Below are 14,222 nucleotides of genomic sequence, written 5' to 3'. Positions count from 1 at the left end.
AAACATTTCTCTTTTATATATTATTGCTGCCCCTGTAGCCGCCTTTTTTTTTTTTTTTTTTTTTTATTAAATAATAGAATATATACATATTTTTTTTTATTATTTATAATTGTTCAGCTAAATGATTAAATCTGAGCACCTTTTTATAGACACGTTCTCTTAATGACTTTATGGCATATAATTTAGTTTTCTGATGATCATAATGATCAAGTAATTCTTTAAAGGCTTGTTTAAAATCCTCCGCTAATTTCAGCTTTGGATTGGGTTTAGTAGAAGGGACTAGTTGAAATTCATACATATTCTGCTTTTGTTTGGGCTTTTTTGAATTTTCATTTTTGAATCTGCTAAGGATGGTTTGATAATCTGTTTGGACCACGTTCCTTTCTTTTACAATAATTTTAATAAGTTTATCTAAAATTTTCTCAACAGGTTCAATCGTACTTGTTTCTTTCATTAAACATTCGTAGCTCACGTTTAACCTATCATAACTACGTTTTAATCTTAAATATTCTTTTCTAACTATTTTTACGTCGTAATTCAAATCTTTAATGACTTGGTCTTTATGCTTATTACTTTGCTGTAACACCTCTATTTCTTGATTTGAGGATCCTAATAATGTTGAACTAGTCTTCAACCTTTGTTGAAGTAGTTCATTTTCTTTTTCAAGTAATAGAACATCATTTTCATTATCAGAAGATGATGAATTATCATTGTCTTTAAGGTCAAGGTCATCTATTAAATCAATTAATTGTTCACTGTTGCTACAAATTTTCATATCAAAATCATCAAAGGGTTCATCAAGACACATTTGTTGACACTGTGGACAACTACTTGATATTTTAGAATAGAATTGAGCGCTAGAAAATAAATAACGTGACTATTAGAAGAGAAGGAGAATATATATGAACGTGAATAATACCATTCTTTGTCATAGACGTGTCCACATTTCAGCAGAATAGGATAAGCGATGGCTTTAGAACAAATATTACATACAACTTGTAGTTTCATCTTGTGTGAGTGAGTGTGAGTGAGTATGAGTGTGAGTGAGTGAGTGTGAGTGAGTGAGTGTGAGTGAGTGAGTGTGAGTGTGAGTGTGAGTGAGTGAGTGTGTATGTATATATGTATATATGTATATATTTAAGATATATATTCATATATATACATTCATACAGCTATTATATTCATATAAAAGAAGGAAAAAGAAAAGAAAAAGAAAGAAAAACAAACAAACAATATAACACTTTATTTTCATGTGAGAATATATAATTTTCTATTTATCTTCTTCAACTATAAACATGTCCTTACCAACGTAAAATAATTAAAAATTGCCCAGCATTTATTATTATCATAAGCATGTTCAGACACGAATAACGAAACAGAAAAAGCCTACAGATTCTCATCATAACAGACTATATAACTTAAATCTCTAGCTATCTGATGGATGCTTCGAAAGACATGATCTATGAGATATCTATTCTAATAACGTAATAATTGCTTTACTCCATAGAATAGATATGTACAATAAGCAAGAGCAGTCCATAATTATATTATCACAAGTCTCATTGTTATTTTCTTCTTCAGTTAACAATTCTGTTCAATTAGATCAGGCAGATATAGGAGAGATACATCATTAAATAACTGTTCTTTATATATATATATATCAAGTTCTATGATACGAACAAGCAGACGATGTATGAATTTGATAAAGTATATAGTAGTATTATCTTGAGCATTGTACCCTCAGTCGTATCAATGTACCCCCTCTACAATAATTGAATTTTATTAATAGCAATAAATGATTACAAAACCTTTCAAAGAAAAAAAATAAAATAGATCAAGTAATATCTGCTTTTAGTGGTAAATGAAGGATGAAGTATATCTGTCTAGAACCTTTTTCATTATTGTGTTTCGTTTTTTTAAGGCCTGACCTTTTTTTTTTTTTTTTTTTTCTTCCTTTATTACCGAAAATTAATATAATACATATTTTTTTTCTTATATTTATTTTATTAAAGGTTTTTTTTTTAAACTTACATAATGTCAAAAATAGAAGCAGAAAATCATAAAGTCAATGGTATTTTATGGACATGTCAAAAAAAAAAAAAAAGAAGAGAGGTATCCTTTTGTGTGGGTAATCTTATCTTCGTTGTTTAGGAAATAAGCTATTTGCTGAGAGACGATTTGAAGACGCCATAAAAGAGTATACTTCGGCTATTGTATGTTATATAAAGATGAGTTATTTGATGGTAATTTTATTAATCCTTTTTTAATCTTTCAAACAGATTAAAGATGCAACTGTATGTGTTTATTATACAAATCGTGCTTTATGTTATTCAAAGGTAAAATGGCAAATATAAAATAAGTTTGGAAAAAAAAAAGTAATTTTAAATGTAATTACTTTATAGCTGGAGAAATATGATCAAGTTATAGTGGATTGTAGAAAAGCGATTGAAATTGACCCGAATATGGGTAAATACAAGTAATTTAATCTCTTTTATAGATATATTTATATTATATAAAAAAGATATATATTAAAGACATATTTAATCATCCTAATATTCACTTGATAGTGAAGGCCTATTATTTGGTATGATTATTATTATTATTATTATAATTAGAATATTAAACTTATTTCTATAGATTGGGCAAGCTTTAACAGAAAAAAAACAACATACGGAAGGTAATTTAAATAAATGGATATCTTGTAAGATAAACACATCTTATATTGGATCTATGCATTCTAGCATTAAATAAATTAAAGACTGGATATCAATTGGCAATTCAGCAAAAGGTAAAATATGTAAATGATATACTTCAAGCATTACTTTTAGCACGAAGAAAGGTAAGTTATCATACATATAATATATGAGAGTGATACTCTATTCATCATCACATCCCCTCACCTCTTATTATGATGACAATAGAAATGGGAGGATGATGAAGCGATCCGACTTGAAAAAGAATCTGAATTATTACGTTATGTAAAAGGATTAATTGAAAAGGAAAGAACCGAGTTATTAGCCACAGTTCAAGATCCTAATGATCAAGAAGCAATTGATACAATTAATTATAACATTGTAAGCTTATTCAAAAAGTGTATAAAATCAAGTCAATAATTTTTTTTTCTTTAATAGGATGAACGCTTAGCTAAAGTTCAGACAGTCTTTGTTCAATCAAAAGATAATGCTTCTAGACGTGAAATCCCTGATGCTTATTTAGATAAAATATCATTCAATATAATGCATGATCCTGTATTTACACCTGATGGTATCACTTATGAACGTCAATCACTTATAGATCATTTTCATCGTAATGGTTATTTTGATCCTATTTCAAGAAGACCTTGCAATGAACAACAATTGATACCTAACTTATCACTTCGAGAAGCTATTGAAGACTTTTTAAAAGAGAATGGATGGGCTGCAGGTAATAAAAGCAAACAAGAAGAAAAAGAAGGCAATTTTATCGAGTTGAAATGTATTCATTTTAATTTTAATTTTAACTTTAGACTATTAAACCATATAAAATTTTATTGCTTTGAAAAAAAGTTTGTAATTTTAGGAGTCATGTCTTTACTACTTGTCTTTCTTTTCTTTTTTTTATATTTTTATTTTCCCTTATAGTCGTCATTGGTACATTCTTCTTTTTGATAGCTTCATCCTCTTTATTAAAAATAGATTTCTTTTCTTCTTGTCCTTTTTGAAGGAAATAAGAGATTGAATTTTTAGTTTGATCTAAAGGTTGATTCAAGTCCTTTGAATCATTCTTGATAGATCCAACCTTTTCTGTTACTTGATACCATTCTAATTCTTCCTTAAATGGTTTCATCAGACTGGCAAATTTATCTTTTGACCATCGCTTTGTATGATCTAGCCATTGACTTGCCTCTGAAGCATTCAATATAACAGGTATACGATGATGTATCTTTGAAAATCCAATGGTTTCTGATGAAGTCGTGATGATGGTACAAGTCGTTGTCTTAACTCCTGCAATATGACTGGTACTAAAAAGACCTGCAAAGAGCATCAATCGACCATCTTTACGCTTTATATAGAATGGTTGTTTTTTCATTTTCCATTCATAAAATCTAATCAAGCCGAGTTTAATATAACAACAAGAAAAAAAAGTAGCTCATGTGTTAATAATGTATTACCCTTCGGCTATAATGATGCATCTGTTTGTATTTTTGGATTGATCATATATGCTACTTTCATCAAGTAGAGTTTCAGATCGTGCATTAATTGGCTAAACAATAAAATTGACATAATATACGTATATGTGTATATTGAATAAGAGTCTTGTATATATATATACATTGATACTAATACCTTGCTATAAGGAGTCGTTGTCATCCAAGAAGGTATAAATCCCCATTGCTATTTTAATGGCAGAAAATAATAATTAATTTTTATGTGCATGTGTGTCAGTTTCCCTCAATTGAATCATGTAATACCATTGATTGAATAACCTTTGTCGAATTGGGCTTACTTAACTCATATAAGGTAGGGATCCAACGTGCAGGGCAAACATTGTAACTGGGACGATGTTTATCCTCATCTTTCCATTCAATCGAATCTTGAGTAACAACATGCTCATCGTATAAGCGTGATTTAACTGTCTGTGAATCTAATGAACAACTAAAACGACCACACATTGAAGTAAGTAAGTATATATGAATGTTTATATTTGTATTTATATTTATATTTATTTTTATGTATTTATATGATAAAAAAAAAAATAAAATCATTGATTGATTTATTTATTTTTTAAAGCTTTTATTATTGTCATTTTGCATAAATGTATTACATAATATTAGATACCTTGAACCACCTGTGGCCATGTTTGACGAATCTATGTATATAAAAAAAAAGAGGGGAGAAAAGCATTAAAAAAAGGGGAAAGAATCTTTTTATTTATTATAGATATGACTTACTGCATCGTATAACTCTGGATTCACTCTATTTAAATATATGTAAAAAAACACAAAAACAAAAAAAAAAAAAGCCCATAAATAACGATAATAAATAAAAATATACATTCATGCCCTTTTTTTTTTTCTTTTTTCAAAAATACAAGTACCTTCTTAATGCTTCTGGATCTTCAGCAAGACAAACAAAAAAGGTTGTTACACCGCTTGAAATCACTGTCGACACGACCGAAAACATGGACATACCCATCACAAAACAAACCAACATAACAAGGGGAGTCATGTTACCCGTTACATTATACGCCGGTTTCGTTACTAATAAATAGATATATCCTAAGAGGGATGCCAAGATACCGACTAATAGCATGCCCATCCATAGTACATTTCCAATCAAATTGTCATTGATTAAGGCTTCAACTCCACGATCTTGAATAAGTGACCAAGTTCGTTTAGCGGTGGGCACAAAGCCTTGTCCATAGATGGCTATACCACTAAATGCATACTGATTGAACCATTCAAAGAGGCCCTGAATACAGCCGATGATACACTCTACTATACACAATAAAAAGCCAAGTAGATCATTGTCAGTACCAGATCGAGCCATCTGAATGAAATAGCGAAGGGTATTAATGAGAGCCACAAGAAGACTTCCAAAACAGATGGACCCAAAGGAGGTGGTCAGGGCACGTTTTGCGGATCCCCAGATCGGGTGTTGCCTTTGATGGTTCAAGAAATAAACCGTGGCAAAGACACCAGAGAGGGTGACATGCGTCAGATATGAGATAACTTGTGTTGTCCAATAAAAGGAAAAAACGAGAAAAACGATAATCGCATTCAGGCGAGCATTACTTCCAGTTTCTGAATAGTAGACTTGATAACTACCTACGATCGTGAACATGAACCAAACTGAATATAAAGTCTGTATTACTAAAGATATAATGCCTGTAACCAATGTGCTCCAATAACGTCGTGTTAGTGACACGATTGTTTTCAACATAACTAAATAGTAGTAGTAGTAGTAGTAGTAGTAGTAGTAGTAGTAGTAGTAGTAGTAGTAGTAGTAGTAGTAGTAGTAGTCAATAAATATGTTATCTTTTGTATAACCAAATTTCCTCTCCTCTCCTAGAGTATCATTCATTCATTCTTACTTACTTGTAGCAAACGGGATTCTATCTTTCCATGACCAAAAACAAAATAAATACAAGACAGTAAAAATTAAAAATATAATAGCGGCTGAATAATAATGCATATAAAAATAATAGGCTGTTGCTGCTATATAAACAAGAATACTTGCAACAAGAGTAATAATGATTAATGGTCCCGGTATTCTATAAAAGGAAGAGAAATATAAGCCATTAATATGTATATAAATATATATATAGATATATATCTATGTATGTATATATAGATACTGCTTGTTACATGTTGGCTATCATTAAATATAAAAAGCTAAGCCCAAATCCAATGATGGCAGAATAGCCAAATATCTTTACTGTATCTGTATTTAATGTGGTGGTCGTATTATCTTGTCGAAAAGAACGTAATACGATCACTGATATTGCAATAAAGGCAATCATATTACAAAGCCAAAGTAAAGCAGCCCAGATATCTTTAAAACCACTTGAAGGTCTTATCTTATCGTTAACAGGGTATTCCCCTAATTCTGCATAACCTGTTGTTGGATTATAGTTAGCCGGTTGAGAAGGATAATATTGTGGCGGTGGATTTAGGGTGTAGTTCTCGGGTGGTAAGGCATATTGTTGCGGTGGTGGAGGATATTGTTGTTGAGAATACGAACTACTCATACGGAAAAGAAAAAAGAAAAAAAGAAAAAGAAAAAAAGAAGCAAGAAAAAAAATTAAAGTGGCGTATATTTATAATATTTTTTTTTTCTTGAAAAAAAAAAACACAGTATTGTACACTTGATCACTCAAATATGAGAATACAGAAATTAGACATTTGATTGCCAATATCTTTTTTTTTTTTTTTATTTTATTTATGAGTCAGCAAAAAAAAAAAAAAAATAGTAATAAAAACTTCTTGATAGACATTAGTAAACTTTGAACTTCTTTAGAAGAACAAAGATATAAAAAAAAAAGGGGATAAATTTTATCTCTTGTTTTTTGTGTTCTAATATTTCATTTAATTCTAGTAGAATTCTTTTCGACACTTGAATTCAACAAAAATAAAAAAAAAAAAAGACATGCCGTATATATAGCTATTTATTAAATAGGATGGCCTACAAGACAGTCGTGAAAATGGTTAACAGAATAAGACGCAAATCCTTCAAAAGATGATTAGACAACTTAGTTGCTAGCATTTACAATGACTTTGGGAGTAGTATCTTTCTTTTTTCTTTTTTTTTTGTAAAATAAAGTATTTTGAATATTCTCTTTTAGAAAATCTCATTAAACATATAGCAATAGAGGTAATAGAGTTGTCTGTAACCTGTCTAGAAACATGTAAAGGCTGTTATAGAAAATTAAAATTTATGGTAATAAAAGCTCAGGAATCAAATTGAATTAGATTAAGAAGCAATTATTTCTATATCATTTTATTGGGCAAAAACTTCACCACCTTGCTCACTAACAAAGGTGCTAATCTTCTTGACTTGGTTGTTCCATTCTTCAAGTTTACGTCTCATACCATCAATTTGATCTTTATCAAGAACACGAGGTTGAACCCAAGTAATAACAACTGTTTGATCCACTTGATCGATAGAACCACGAATTAAGTTGAGTGATAAAGCCTTCATCACCAAATGTTCAACTTCATCCACTGAAAGACGAGTCTCGGCAGCAATTTCAGAGAACGAAATAGTACGATTATCGGTAGATCTTCTAAAGACAGCTTCAATAAGGGACATTAAGCAAATTTTTCTTCTCAATGCATCTTGATTTTGTTGGAGTAAAGGTTGTTTTGTGAAATGAGGAACAAGGGCTTCGTATTTACCAATATCACCTGAATTGAAAGCAAATAAAAGAGAACGAAGCCAATCATGCTCAGTACCTGCAAGAGAATCCAAAATGGGATGCATTAATAATTCACCAAAGTTATAAATCATATCGCCTAATAATGCTGCTAAAGAAAGATCATAAGCTCTAACAACACGCTCAGCTCCCGTTAATTCTTCATTTATATCAATGCAAGCCAAATACAATAAAGCACTTTTATAATATTGAGCATAATCAGCCTTCACCTTATAATATTCAGCACACACACGATAAAAGCTGGCATAAATAACTGTCTCAACGCTATCAAATCTATCCAATATTTTTTCTGATTCATCAATAGCTTTTTTTACTTCTTCCACTTGATTAAGTTTGAGTTTAAAGGAAGCAGCTTCCATAATAGCTAAAACATAAACATCTTTTGTTGCATCTGTATCTACTTTGTTTGCAATATCACTTAAAAAGCTGACCGAATCTTGGGAATCTGTATGTACATATATATATATATTTGTATAAGGGGATAACACTAAATTGTTGTTCTTTTTTTTTTTTTTTTAATACAAATTCTTACCTGGGAATTGATTAGCAGCTTGAAGTGCAATAGAAACAAGTGATAATTTATTAATTTTATCTTCCCATTCAGCAACAAAGTTCAAGAAAAGTGAAATTCGATAAGGAGTCGATTGAGGATCCTTGAAAAATTCCAAAATGCTTTGTGTTAATTGATGCCATAACCTAACAAAAAAAAAAAAAAAAGTTAGATATATATAAAAAAAGGCTTCATACGCGCAAATGCCTACTTTCTTTCGTAAAGATCTTCAAATGTAGAATAGTAAGATTGAAGTTGAGAAGGAACTTTCTGTCGTTCTTCGTTAAGAAATTTAGGAACATCAAAATCAACATCCATTCGTTGTGCCATTATTAGATTATTTATATAAATAGGAAAAAAAAGATAACTTCGAAAAAAAAAAAAATGCTTGCGCGTCATTCTGTACTTTATAAAAATTGAGGTTTCTAAATCCCGCCACAGTATTTAGGATCTATTGAGTGTCTTACGTAATAAAAAAAAACTACTTTGAAAGCTTTGAAATTTGTATCTTCTCCTGAACATGAAAGAAATATATATTTATTTATAGTAGAGAGAGAGAGAGAAAGAGAAATTAATACTGCTATTTCTGTAATATTTATTTTCTTCATTTGCTTCTTCTTTATATATTAATAAAATAAGTAGATAATAAATGATATTAGGATAGCATTCTATATAAATAATATTCATCCATGTATATGTCTACATGTATATTCAAATATCATCTAAGAAATTAGAAAACTTACATTTAAAAAAGTACAAAATAGAGCTAGTATGCATTGATGTCAAATACAACGCTACATGATGACAGCCTTTCACATAATGTATATATAAAATTACTCTATCTATTATCTACTAGACCAGTGTCTTCATAACCCCTTTAATAGTAATGTCTCATTATACTTTAAAATTGAAGCTGTATACTACATTTTTTAAAATAAGAAGTCCGCTGATTGGTATGAAATAATAAATAAGGGGAGATGTACCCTTTCTTTTTTCTTTTTTAATTGTGCTTTTCATTCTTTAACTCTTTTTCTTTTCTCTCTCTCTCTTTTTTTTTAAAAAAAAAGAAAAAAAAATAATTATAATGAAGGTTATTTGCAGTATTTGTATTGAAAATATTAGTGATCCAGTATCTCTTGAATGTGGACATGTATTTGATAGAGAATGGTTAGTAAGATTGAAAAGTTTTATAATATAATATAAACTTATATACATGTAGTATTGAACTTTGTTTCCGTTCTTCGACTGTTTCTTGTTGTCCTTATTGTAAAAGTCATTGTAGAAAAGATCAAATACGTCGTCTTTATCTTAGTACAGACAATGAAATAGCAACAACAACAACGCGAGAATCAAAAGATACCAGTTCATTGCTTGAGTTACTCGAAAAAATCTTACCTGCTTTTGCTGAAGCACAAACCATGACACAGACTTTAAGTCAAAAAGTAAAACTATTACATAGACTCAATAAAGATCTTCGACAAATAATAAACGAAAAGAATGATACAATCCATAAATTAAATGAATCAAAGGTTGCAGATATCAGCCAACTTAAACAAGAAGTTCGTCAGCAACTATCTACAATTGAAGGAGGAATTCGATTTACAGATTCTCCTACTGAGAAGATAACGATGGAGTTTGATTTAAATGATCAATTACTGGCTATTATGAAGAGAAGAAACGAGACACAATCAAAGTATTTAACGGTAATAAATCAGTTTGAAAACAGATCAAATACACTAAGACAGTCATCAGATCTATTGCCACAAGGTCAAAATTTAAAAAAATTGTTTAAAGCTACATATCATGAATTAGACGAACATTATTTATCTCTTGAAAGACAGCTTAGTTCTATCAAGTATGATAGAAGTCATGTATATAGCATGACTTATAAATTTAATAGATTAGCAGACATATTACAACACAAAGCAGCAGATCAGCAACATACAGAACAACATCCATATCTAATATTTTCTAATTTAAGATCTCTTTTTTCTAATATATTATAAAGCATACAAAGTCTGTACATATATAATAATAATTATATCGATTCTTCCTTTTATACATTTGCATCCCTTTTAGTACGTATTTTTTATATTTAATAAATGCCTATAGATATTCTTTATATCCCTTTTTTTTCTTTTTTTCTTTCCTGTACTCAAAGGTAGTGTTTACATCATTATTAAGGATAAGTGAATACTGTATTTTTAAATTCACTTTTATGTATTAACCTACTACATTCAAACAAAAATGTGACAAGCATACAAACAAATTGAAATTTCAACATTTTTATTTGTAAATATAAAATAGCTTAAAAAAAAAGATTCATATATATTTTATATGAAATGTGTATTATTGCTTTATAAATTATCATTATTCCTGATCTCATTCTTTCTATAAATGTATAAAAAAATGCATAAAAGTAGAAATAATAAGCAAGTCACATCCTAGCCACAGACTCTATTTTTTTTTTTTTTTTTTTTTTTTATTCCTGAACTCTCATTCTAACTCCACTATATAAAAGAAAAAATTTATTTTGAACATTTTTCTTTTGACAGCATAATGGCAGCAAAGCTTAAACAAAAAAAATTAGATGCAATTGCTGCACAGGCCATGCCTGTTGGGCAAAAAATTGTTGCTCAATTCCAAAATGCTGATGGAGAAACTACTGGCCCTCCTCTTAACTTACCTGCTGATGCTACACCTGAGCAACTCGAATTACTTTTAAATCAATTTTTGAATCAGGTAAGATCCTGTTCAATTCGAATGCATCTTTATTAATATTGTATATTTTTTGATTCTTATTTATTCTTTAGGGAGATGATCCTCTTCCTTATTCTTTTCAAGTCAACGATGATGAAATTATTAATAACCTTTGGGTCGATCGTAAAGATAAATCTACTGAAGACACAATTACAATTGTTTATCAACCACAGGCAATTTTCCGAGTGAGAGCAGTCTCAAGATGTACATCGACATTATCAGGACATACAGAAGCTGTTTTATCTTGCTCTTTTAGTCCTGATGGCAGCCAATTGGCGACAGGTTCAGGTGATTGCACTGTGCGCATCTGGGATTTGAATACAGAAACTCCTCGTTACACTTTACGAGGACATAGTGGATGGGTCTTGTCTATTGCTTGGTCACCCGATGGCAACACCTTAGCATCAGGTAGTATGGATAATACAGTTCGATTATGGGATCCAAAAACAGGTAAACAAATTGGTGATGGTCTCAAAGGACACCGTAAATGGATTACAAGTTTAGCATGGGAACCTTATCATTTGAATTCAAAGGCAAATCGACTCGCTTCATCTTCAAAGGATCACACTGTTCGTGTTTGGGATACATCATTAAGACGTATGGCATTTACAATCTCTCAACATACAGCCGCCGTTACCTGTGTTAAGTGGGGTGGTGAGGGTTTGATTTATACTGCCTCTCAAGATAAGACAATTAAAGTATGGAATTCTTCAGGCATGTTAGTCAAGACCCTTGAAGGGCATGGACATTGGGTCAACACATTAGCTCTCAGTACAGACTTCGTTCTTCGTACAGGTCCCTTTGATCATACAGGAAAACGTCACAAGTCAGAGGAGGAGGCAAAAAAGGCAGCACTAGAACGATACAAGACATTTAAAGGGGCAAGTCCTGAACGACTTGTTTCTGGATCTGATGATTTTACTATGTTTTATTGGGAACCTGAAAAGAGTAAGAAGCCTGTGACGCGTATGTCAGGTCATCAAAAGCTTGTAAATCATGTAGCATTTTCACCTGATGGTCGCTATATTGCTAGTGCCTCCTTTGATAACTCTGTCAAATTATGGGATGGTAAGACGGGTAAATTCATTGGTAATTTAAGAGGTCATGTAGGTGCCGTTTATCAAGTTAGTTGGTCGAGCGACTCTCGTATGTTGATTAGTGCAAGTAAAGACAGCACATTAAAGATTTGGGATTTAAAAAAGATGAAAATTAAGGTGGATTTACCTGGTCATTTGGATGAAGTATTTGCTGTGGATTGGTCTCCTGGAGGTGATAAGGTTGCTAGTGGTGGCAAAGATAAACAACTTAAGATTTGGAGACATTAATTGTTCTTTTCTTTCATTGTACAAAAATTTGTTTTATATATATATATTATAGATTTCACATATATACTTTCTTTTTTTTTTTTCATAAAAACAAAAAAAAAAAACATTTTATAAAAACAAAAAAAATGTTACAGATTATAATCTATTTATTTATATGTCTAATTACTATTCGTGGTATTTACAGGTGCATTTTCGTTTTCTTGCTGTGTTTTTAATTTTTTATTAGTATCCTTATTTTCTTCTTCATCTTCATTGCTACGCTTTGAATCATTTTTTGTATTATTATTATTATTATTCTCAGGAAGCTTAGGTCTAAAGTAAGGCTGACATCTCCAGAAAGCATATTTACGAATTCCCTTTTCATCAGCCTGTCCTTGCATATCATCTGCTTCACCTTGTTCTTCAATATCCTTCAACACTTTTTCTTTCAAGTCTTTTATAACTTGGAAATATTCATCTAATTCACGTGCTTTTCCTAATTTTGCTCTTAATTCTGTATGATAAGGCAAAGTGGAGTGTAATAATTTAAACAAATGTCCCTTAATAGCTCCACCATTTGTCTTGCTCTCTAAGTTCTTACAAATCTCTAAATATTCTAACGCAATATCAAACGCATAAGGTGGCAATGCCTGCTTTGAAAAAATAGTAGGATTATAAAGAGCACCCTCTGCTGTCATGACCGCATCAGCACCCGTAAACTTCAAACAACGCTCAATATCTTCGTAATAAAGAATGTTACCGTTAGCAACGACAGGGATTGAGAGGGCTTCCTTAACCGCCTTAATCTTCTCCCAGTCAGCTAAGCCTGTATTATGGCCCTTTTGTTCTCGAAGACGTCCATGCACAGTCAACATCTGGGCACCCGCAGCCTCAATCATTTTGGCATAAGCAACTGTCTTTTCAATAGTGGGGAAACATCGAATTTTGACAGTCACAGGAACAGCCAATTCACGATCCAATAGACTGACCATAGAAGCAATCAGTTCCCATTCGTCTTGTAAAAAGGAACCATAATGACCTCGTTTCGCAATGTGTTGTGGACAACCGAGATTAATATCTACAGCATCGCAGTCGTTTTCAACAAGTTTGGCTGCTTTTAAAAGAATCTGTGGATCATTGGCACAAAACTATTGTAATTAAGGAACAATATTTAAGGATCTCATATAGTCTTACTTTCTTTCTCTCTCTCTCTCTTTCTTTTTTTTTATTATTATTAAAACTTACTTGTACAATAAGAGGTCGATCTTCTTTATTGGTTGTAAATTGTTCTTCTCGATATTTTTTACTTTCACTAAAGAGACGAGCATGGAACATAGGAGTCACACATACATCAGCTCCATAGCGTCGACAAAGAACTCGCCATGCTAATTCTGATTGATCAACCATGGGAGCCAAAAATGTTTTTGGTGATCCTAATGTCTTGTTGAAAAATTCAAATCCTTTTAATTTTTCGGTTGCCATGTTGTATATTAAAGAAAGAGATGTATATATAAATATAAAAAAAAACTTTTTTTTTTTTTTTTTTTTTTTTTTTTTTTTTTTGTACCCAATGGAGGAGGAAAAAAAAAATCTGTTGTCGGAGAGTTTTACTATTCTGTTTATAATAATTTCTTTGGTTGCATTGTAGCTAAAACTTCTGAAATCATATTATTACTTATTGTTTCATGATTCAA

General features: G+C 30.8%; 8 protein-coding genes across 8 annotated transcripts; 3 read left to right on the top strand and 5 right to left on the bottom strand.

The window, feature by feature from the left end:
• Window positions 1-103: 103 nt before the first annotated feature.
• On the bottom strand, window positions 104-1,008 carry BX663DRAFT_553878 (uncharacterized protein; the record flags this gene model as incomplete). Its single annotated transcript, XM_051531487.1, has 2 exons — window positions 104-857; window positions 920-1,008. The coding sequence occupies 2 exons, from the start codon at window positions 1,006-1,008 to the stop codon at window positions 104-106; spliced, it is 843 nt and encodes a 280-aa protein (XP_051380556.1).
• A 1,026-nt stretch (window positions 1,009-2,034) lies between these two features.
• BX663DRAFT_553877 (Stub1 protein) lies at window positions 2,035-3,487 on the top strand (the record flags this gene model as incomplete). Its single annotated transcript, XM_051531486.1, has 10 exons — window positions 2,035-2,071; window positions 2,152-2,213; window positions 2,280-2,336; window positions 2,403-2,466; window positions 2,568-2,584; window positions 2,638-2,677; window positions 2,742-2,839; window positions 2,922-3,074; window positions 3,132-3,423; window positions 3,468-3,487. 10 exons carry the CDS (start codon window positions 2,035-2,037, stop codon window positions 3,485-3,487), a joined length of 840 nt encoding a protein of 279 aa, XP_051380555.1.
• A 74-nt stretch (window positions 3,488-3,561) lies between these two features.
• Window positions 3,562-4,651, bottom strand: BX663DRAFT_488198 (uncharacterized protein; the record flags this gene model as incomplete). Its single annotated transcript, XM_051524797.1, has 4 exons — window positions 3,562-4,084; window positions 4,151-4,242; window positions 4,326-4,373; window positions 4,451-4,651. The coding sequence occupies 4 exons, from the start codon at window positions 4,649-4,651 to the stop codon at window positions 3,562-3,564; spliced, it is 864 nt and encodes a 287-aa protein (XP_051380554.1).
• A 49-nt stretch (window positions 4,652-4,700) lies between these two features.
• Window positions 4,701-6,769, bottom strand: BX663DRAFT_516873 (plasma-membrane choline transporter-domain-containing protein). The gene is made up of 5 exons (XM_051528652.1): window positions 6,347-6,769; window positions 6,077-6,252; window positions 5,077-5,923; window positions 4,931-4,955; window positions 4,701-4,848 (listed from the first exon to the last, which is right to left on the bottom strand). The coding sequence occupies exons 1-5, from the start codon at window positions 6,727-6,729 to the stop codon at window positions 4,810-4,812; spliced, it is 1,470 nt and encodes a 489-aa protein (XP_051380553.1). The 5' UTR covers window positions 6,730-6,769; the 3' UTR covers window positions 4,701-4,809.
• Window positions 6,770-7,105: 336 nt separating this feature from the next.
• BX663DRAFT_544734 (uncharacterized protein) lies at window positions 7,106-8,820 on the bottom strand. Its single transcript, XM_051530900.1, has 3 exons — window positions 8,676-8,820; window positions 8,447-8,610; window positions 7,106-8,359 (listed from the first exon to the last, which is right to left on the bottom strand). The coding sequence occupies exons 1-3, from the start codon at window positions 8,792-8,794 to the stop codon at window positions 7,479-7,481; spliced, it is 1,164 nt and encodes a 387-aa protein (XP_051380552.1). The 5' UTR covers window positions 8,795-8,820; the 3' UTR covers window positions 7,106-7,478.
• Window positions 8,821-9,548: 728 nt separating this feature from the next.
• BX663DRAFT_553874 (uncharacterized protein) lies at window positions 9,549-10,470 on the top strand (the record flags this gene model as incomplete). Its single annotated transcript, XM_051531485.1, has 2 exons — window positions 9,549-9,631; window positions 9,684-10,470. 2 exons carry the CDS (start codon window positions 9,549-9,551, stop codon window positions 10,468-10,470), a joined length of 870 nt encoding a protein of 289 aa, XP_051380551.1.
• Window positions 10,471-10,972: 502 nt separating this feature from the next.
• On the top strand, window positions 10,973-12,631 carry BX663DRAFT_458214 (WD40-repeat-containing domain protein). The gene is made up of 2 exons (XM_051523896.1): window positions 10,973-11,206; window positions 11,278-12,631. The coding sequence occupies exons 1-2, from the start codon at window positions 11,024-11,026 to the stop codon at window positions 12,547-12,549; spliced, it is 1,455 nt and encodes a 484-aa protein (XP_051380550.1). The 5' UTR covers window positions 10,973-11,023; the 3' UTR covers window positions 12,550-12,631.
• Window positions 12,632-12,705: 74 nt separating this feature from the next.
• Window positions 12,706-14,068, bottom strand: BX663DRAFT_516866 (dihydrouridine synthase-domain-containing protein; the record flags this gene model as incomplete). The annotated part of the gene is made up of 2 exons (XM_051528651.1): window positions 13,774-14,068; window positions 12,706-13,676 (listed from the first exon to the last, which is right to left on the bottom strand). The coding sequence occupies exons 1-2, from the start codon at window positions 14,008-14,010 to the stop codon at window positions 12,708-12,710; spliced, it is 1,206 nt and encodes a 401-aa protein (XP_051380549.1). The 5' UTR covers window positions 14,011-14,068.
• Between the last annotated feature and the right edge of the window lie 154 nt (window positions 14,069-14,222).

This window comes from Cokeromyces recurvatus (assembly GCF_025118155.1).
Source record: "Cokeromyces recurvatus strain NRRL 2243 chromosome Unknown BX663scaffold_22, whole genome shotgun sequence".
Taxonomy (NCBI): domain Eukaryota; kingdom Fungi; phylum Mucoromycota; class Mucoromycetes; order Mucorales; family Mucoraceae; genus Cokeromyces; species Cokeromyces recurvatus.
This window is presented reverse-complemented; position numbering and strand designations above follow the sequence as displayed.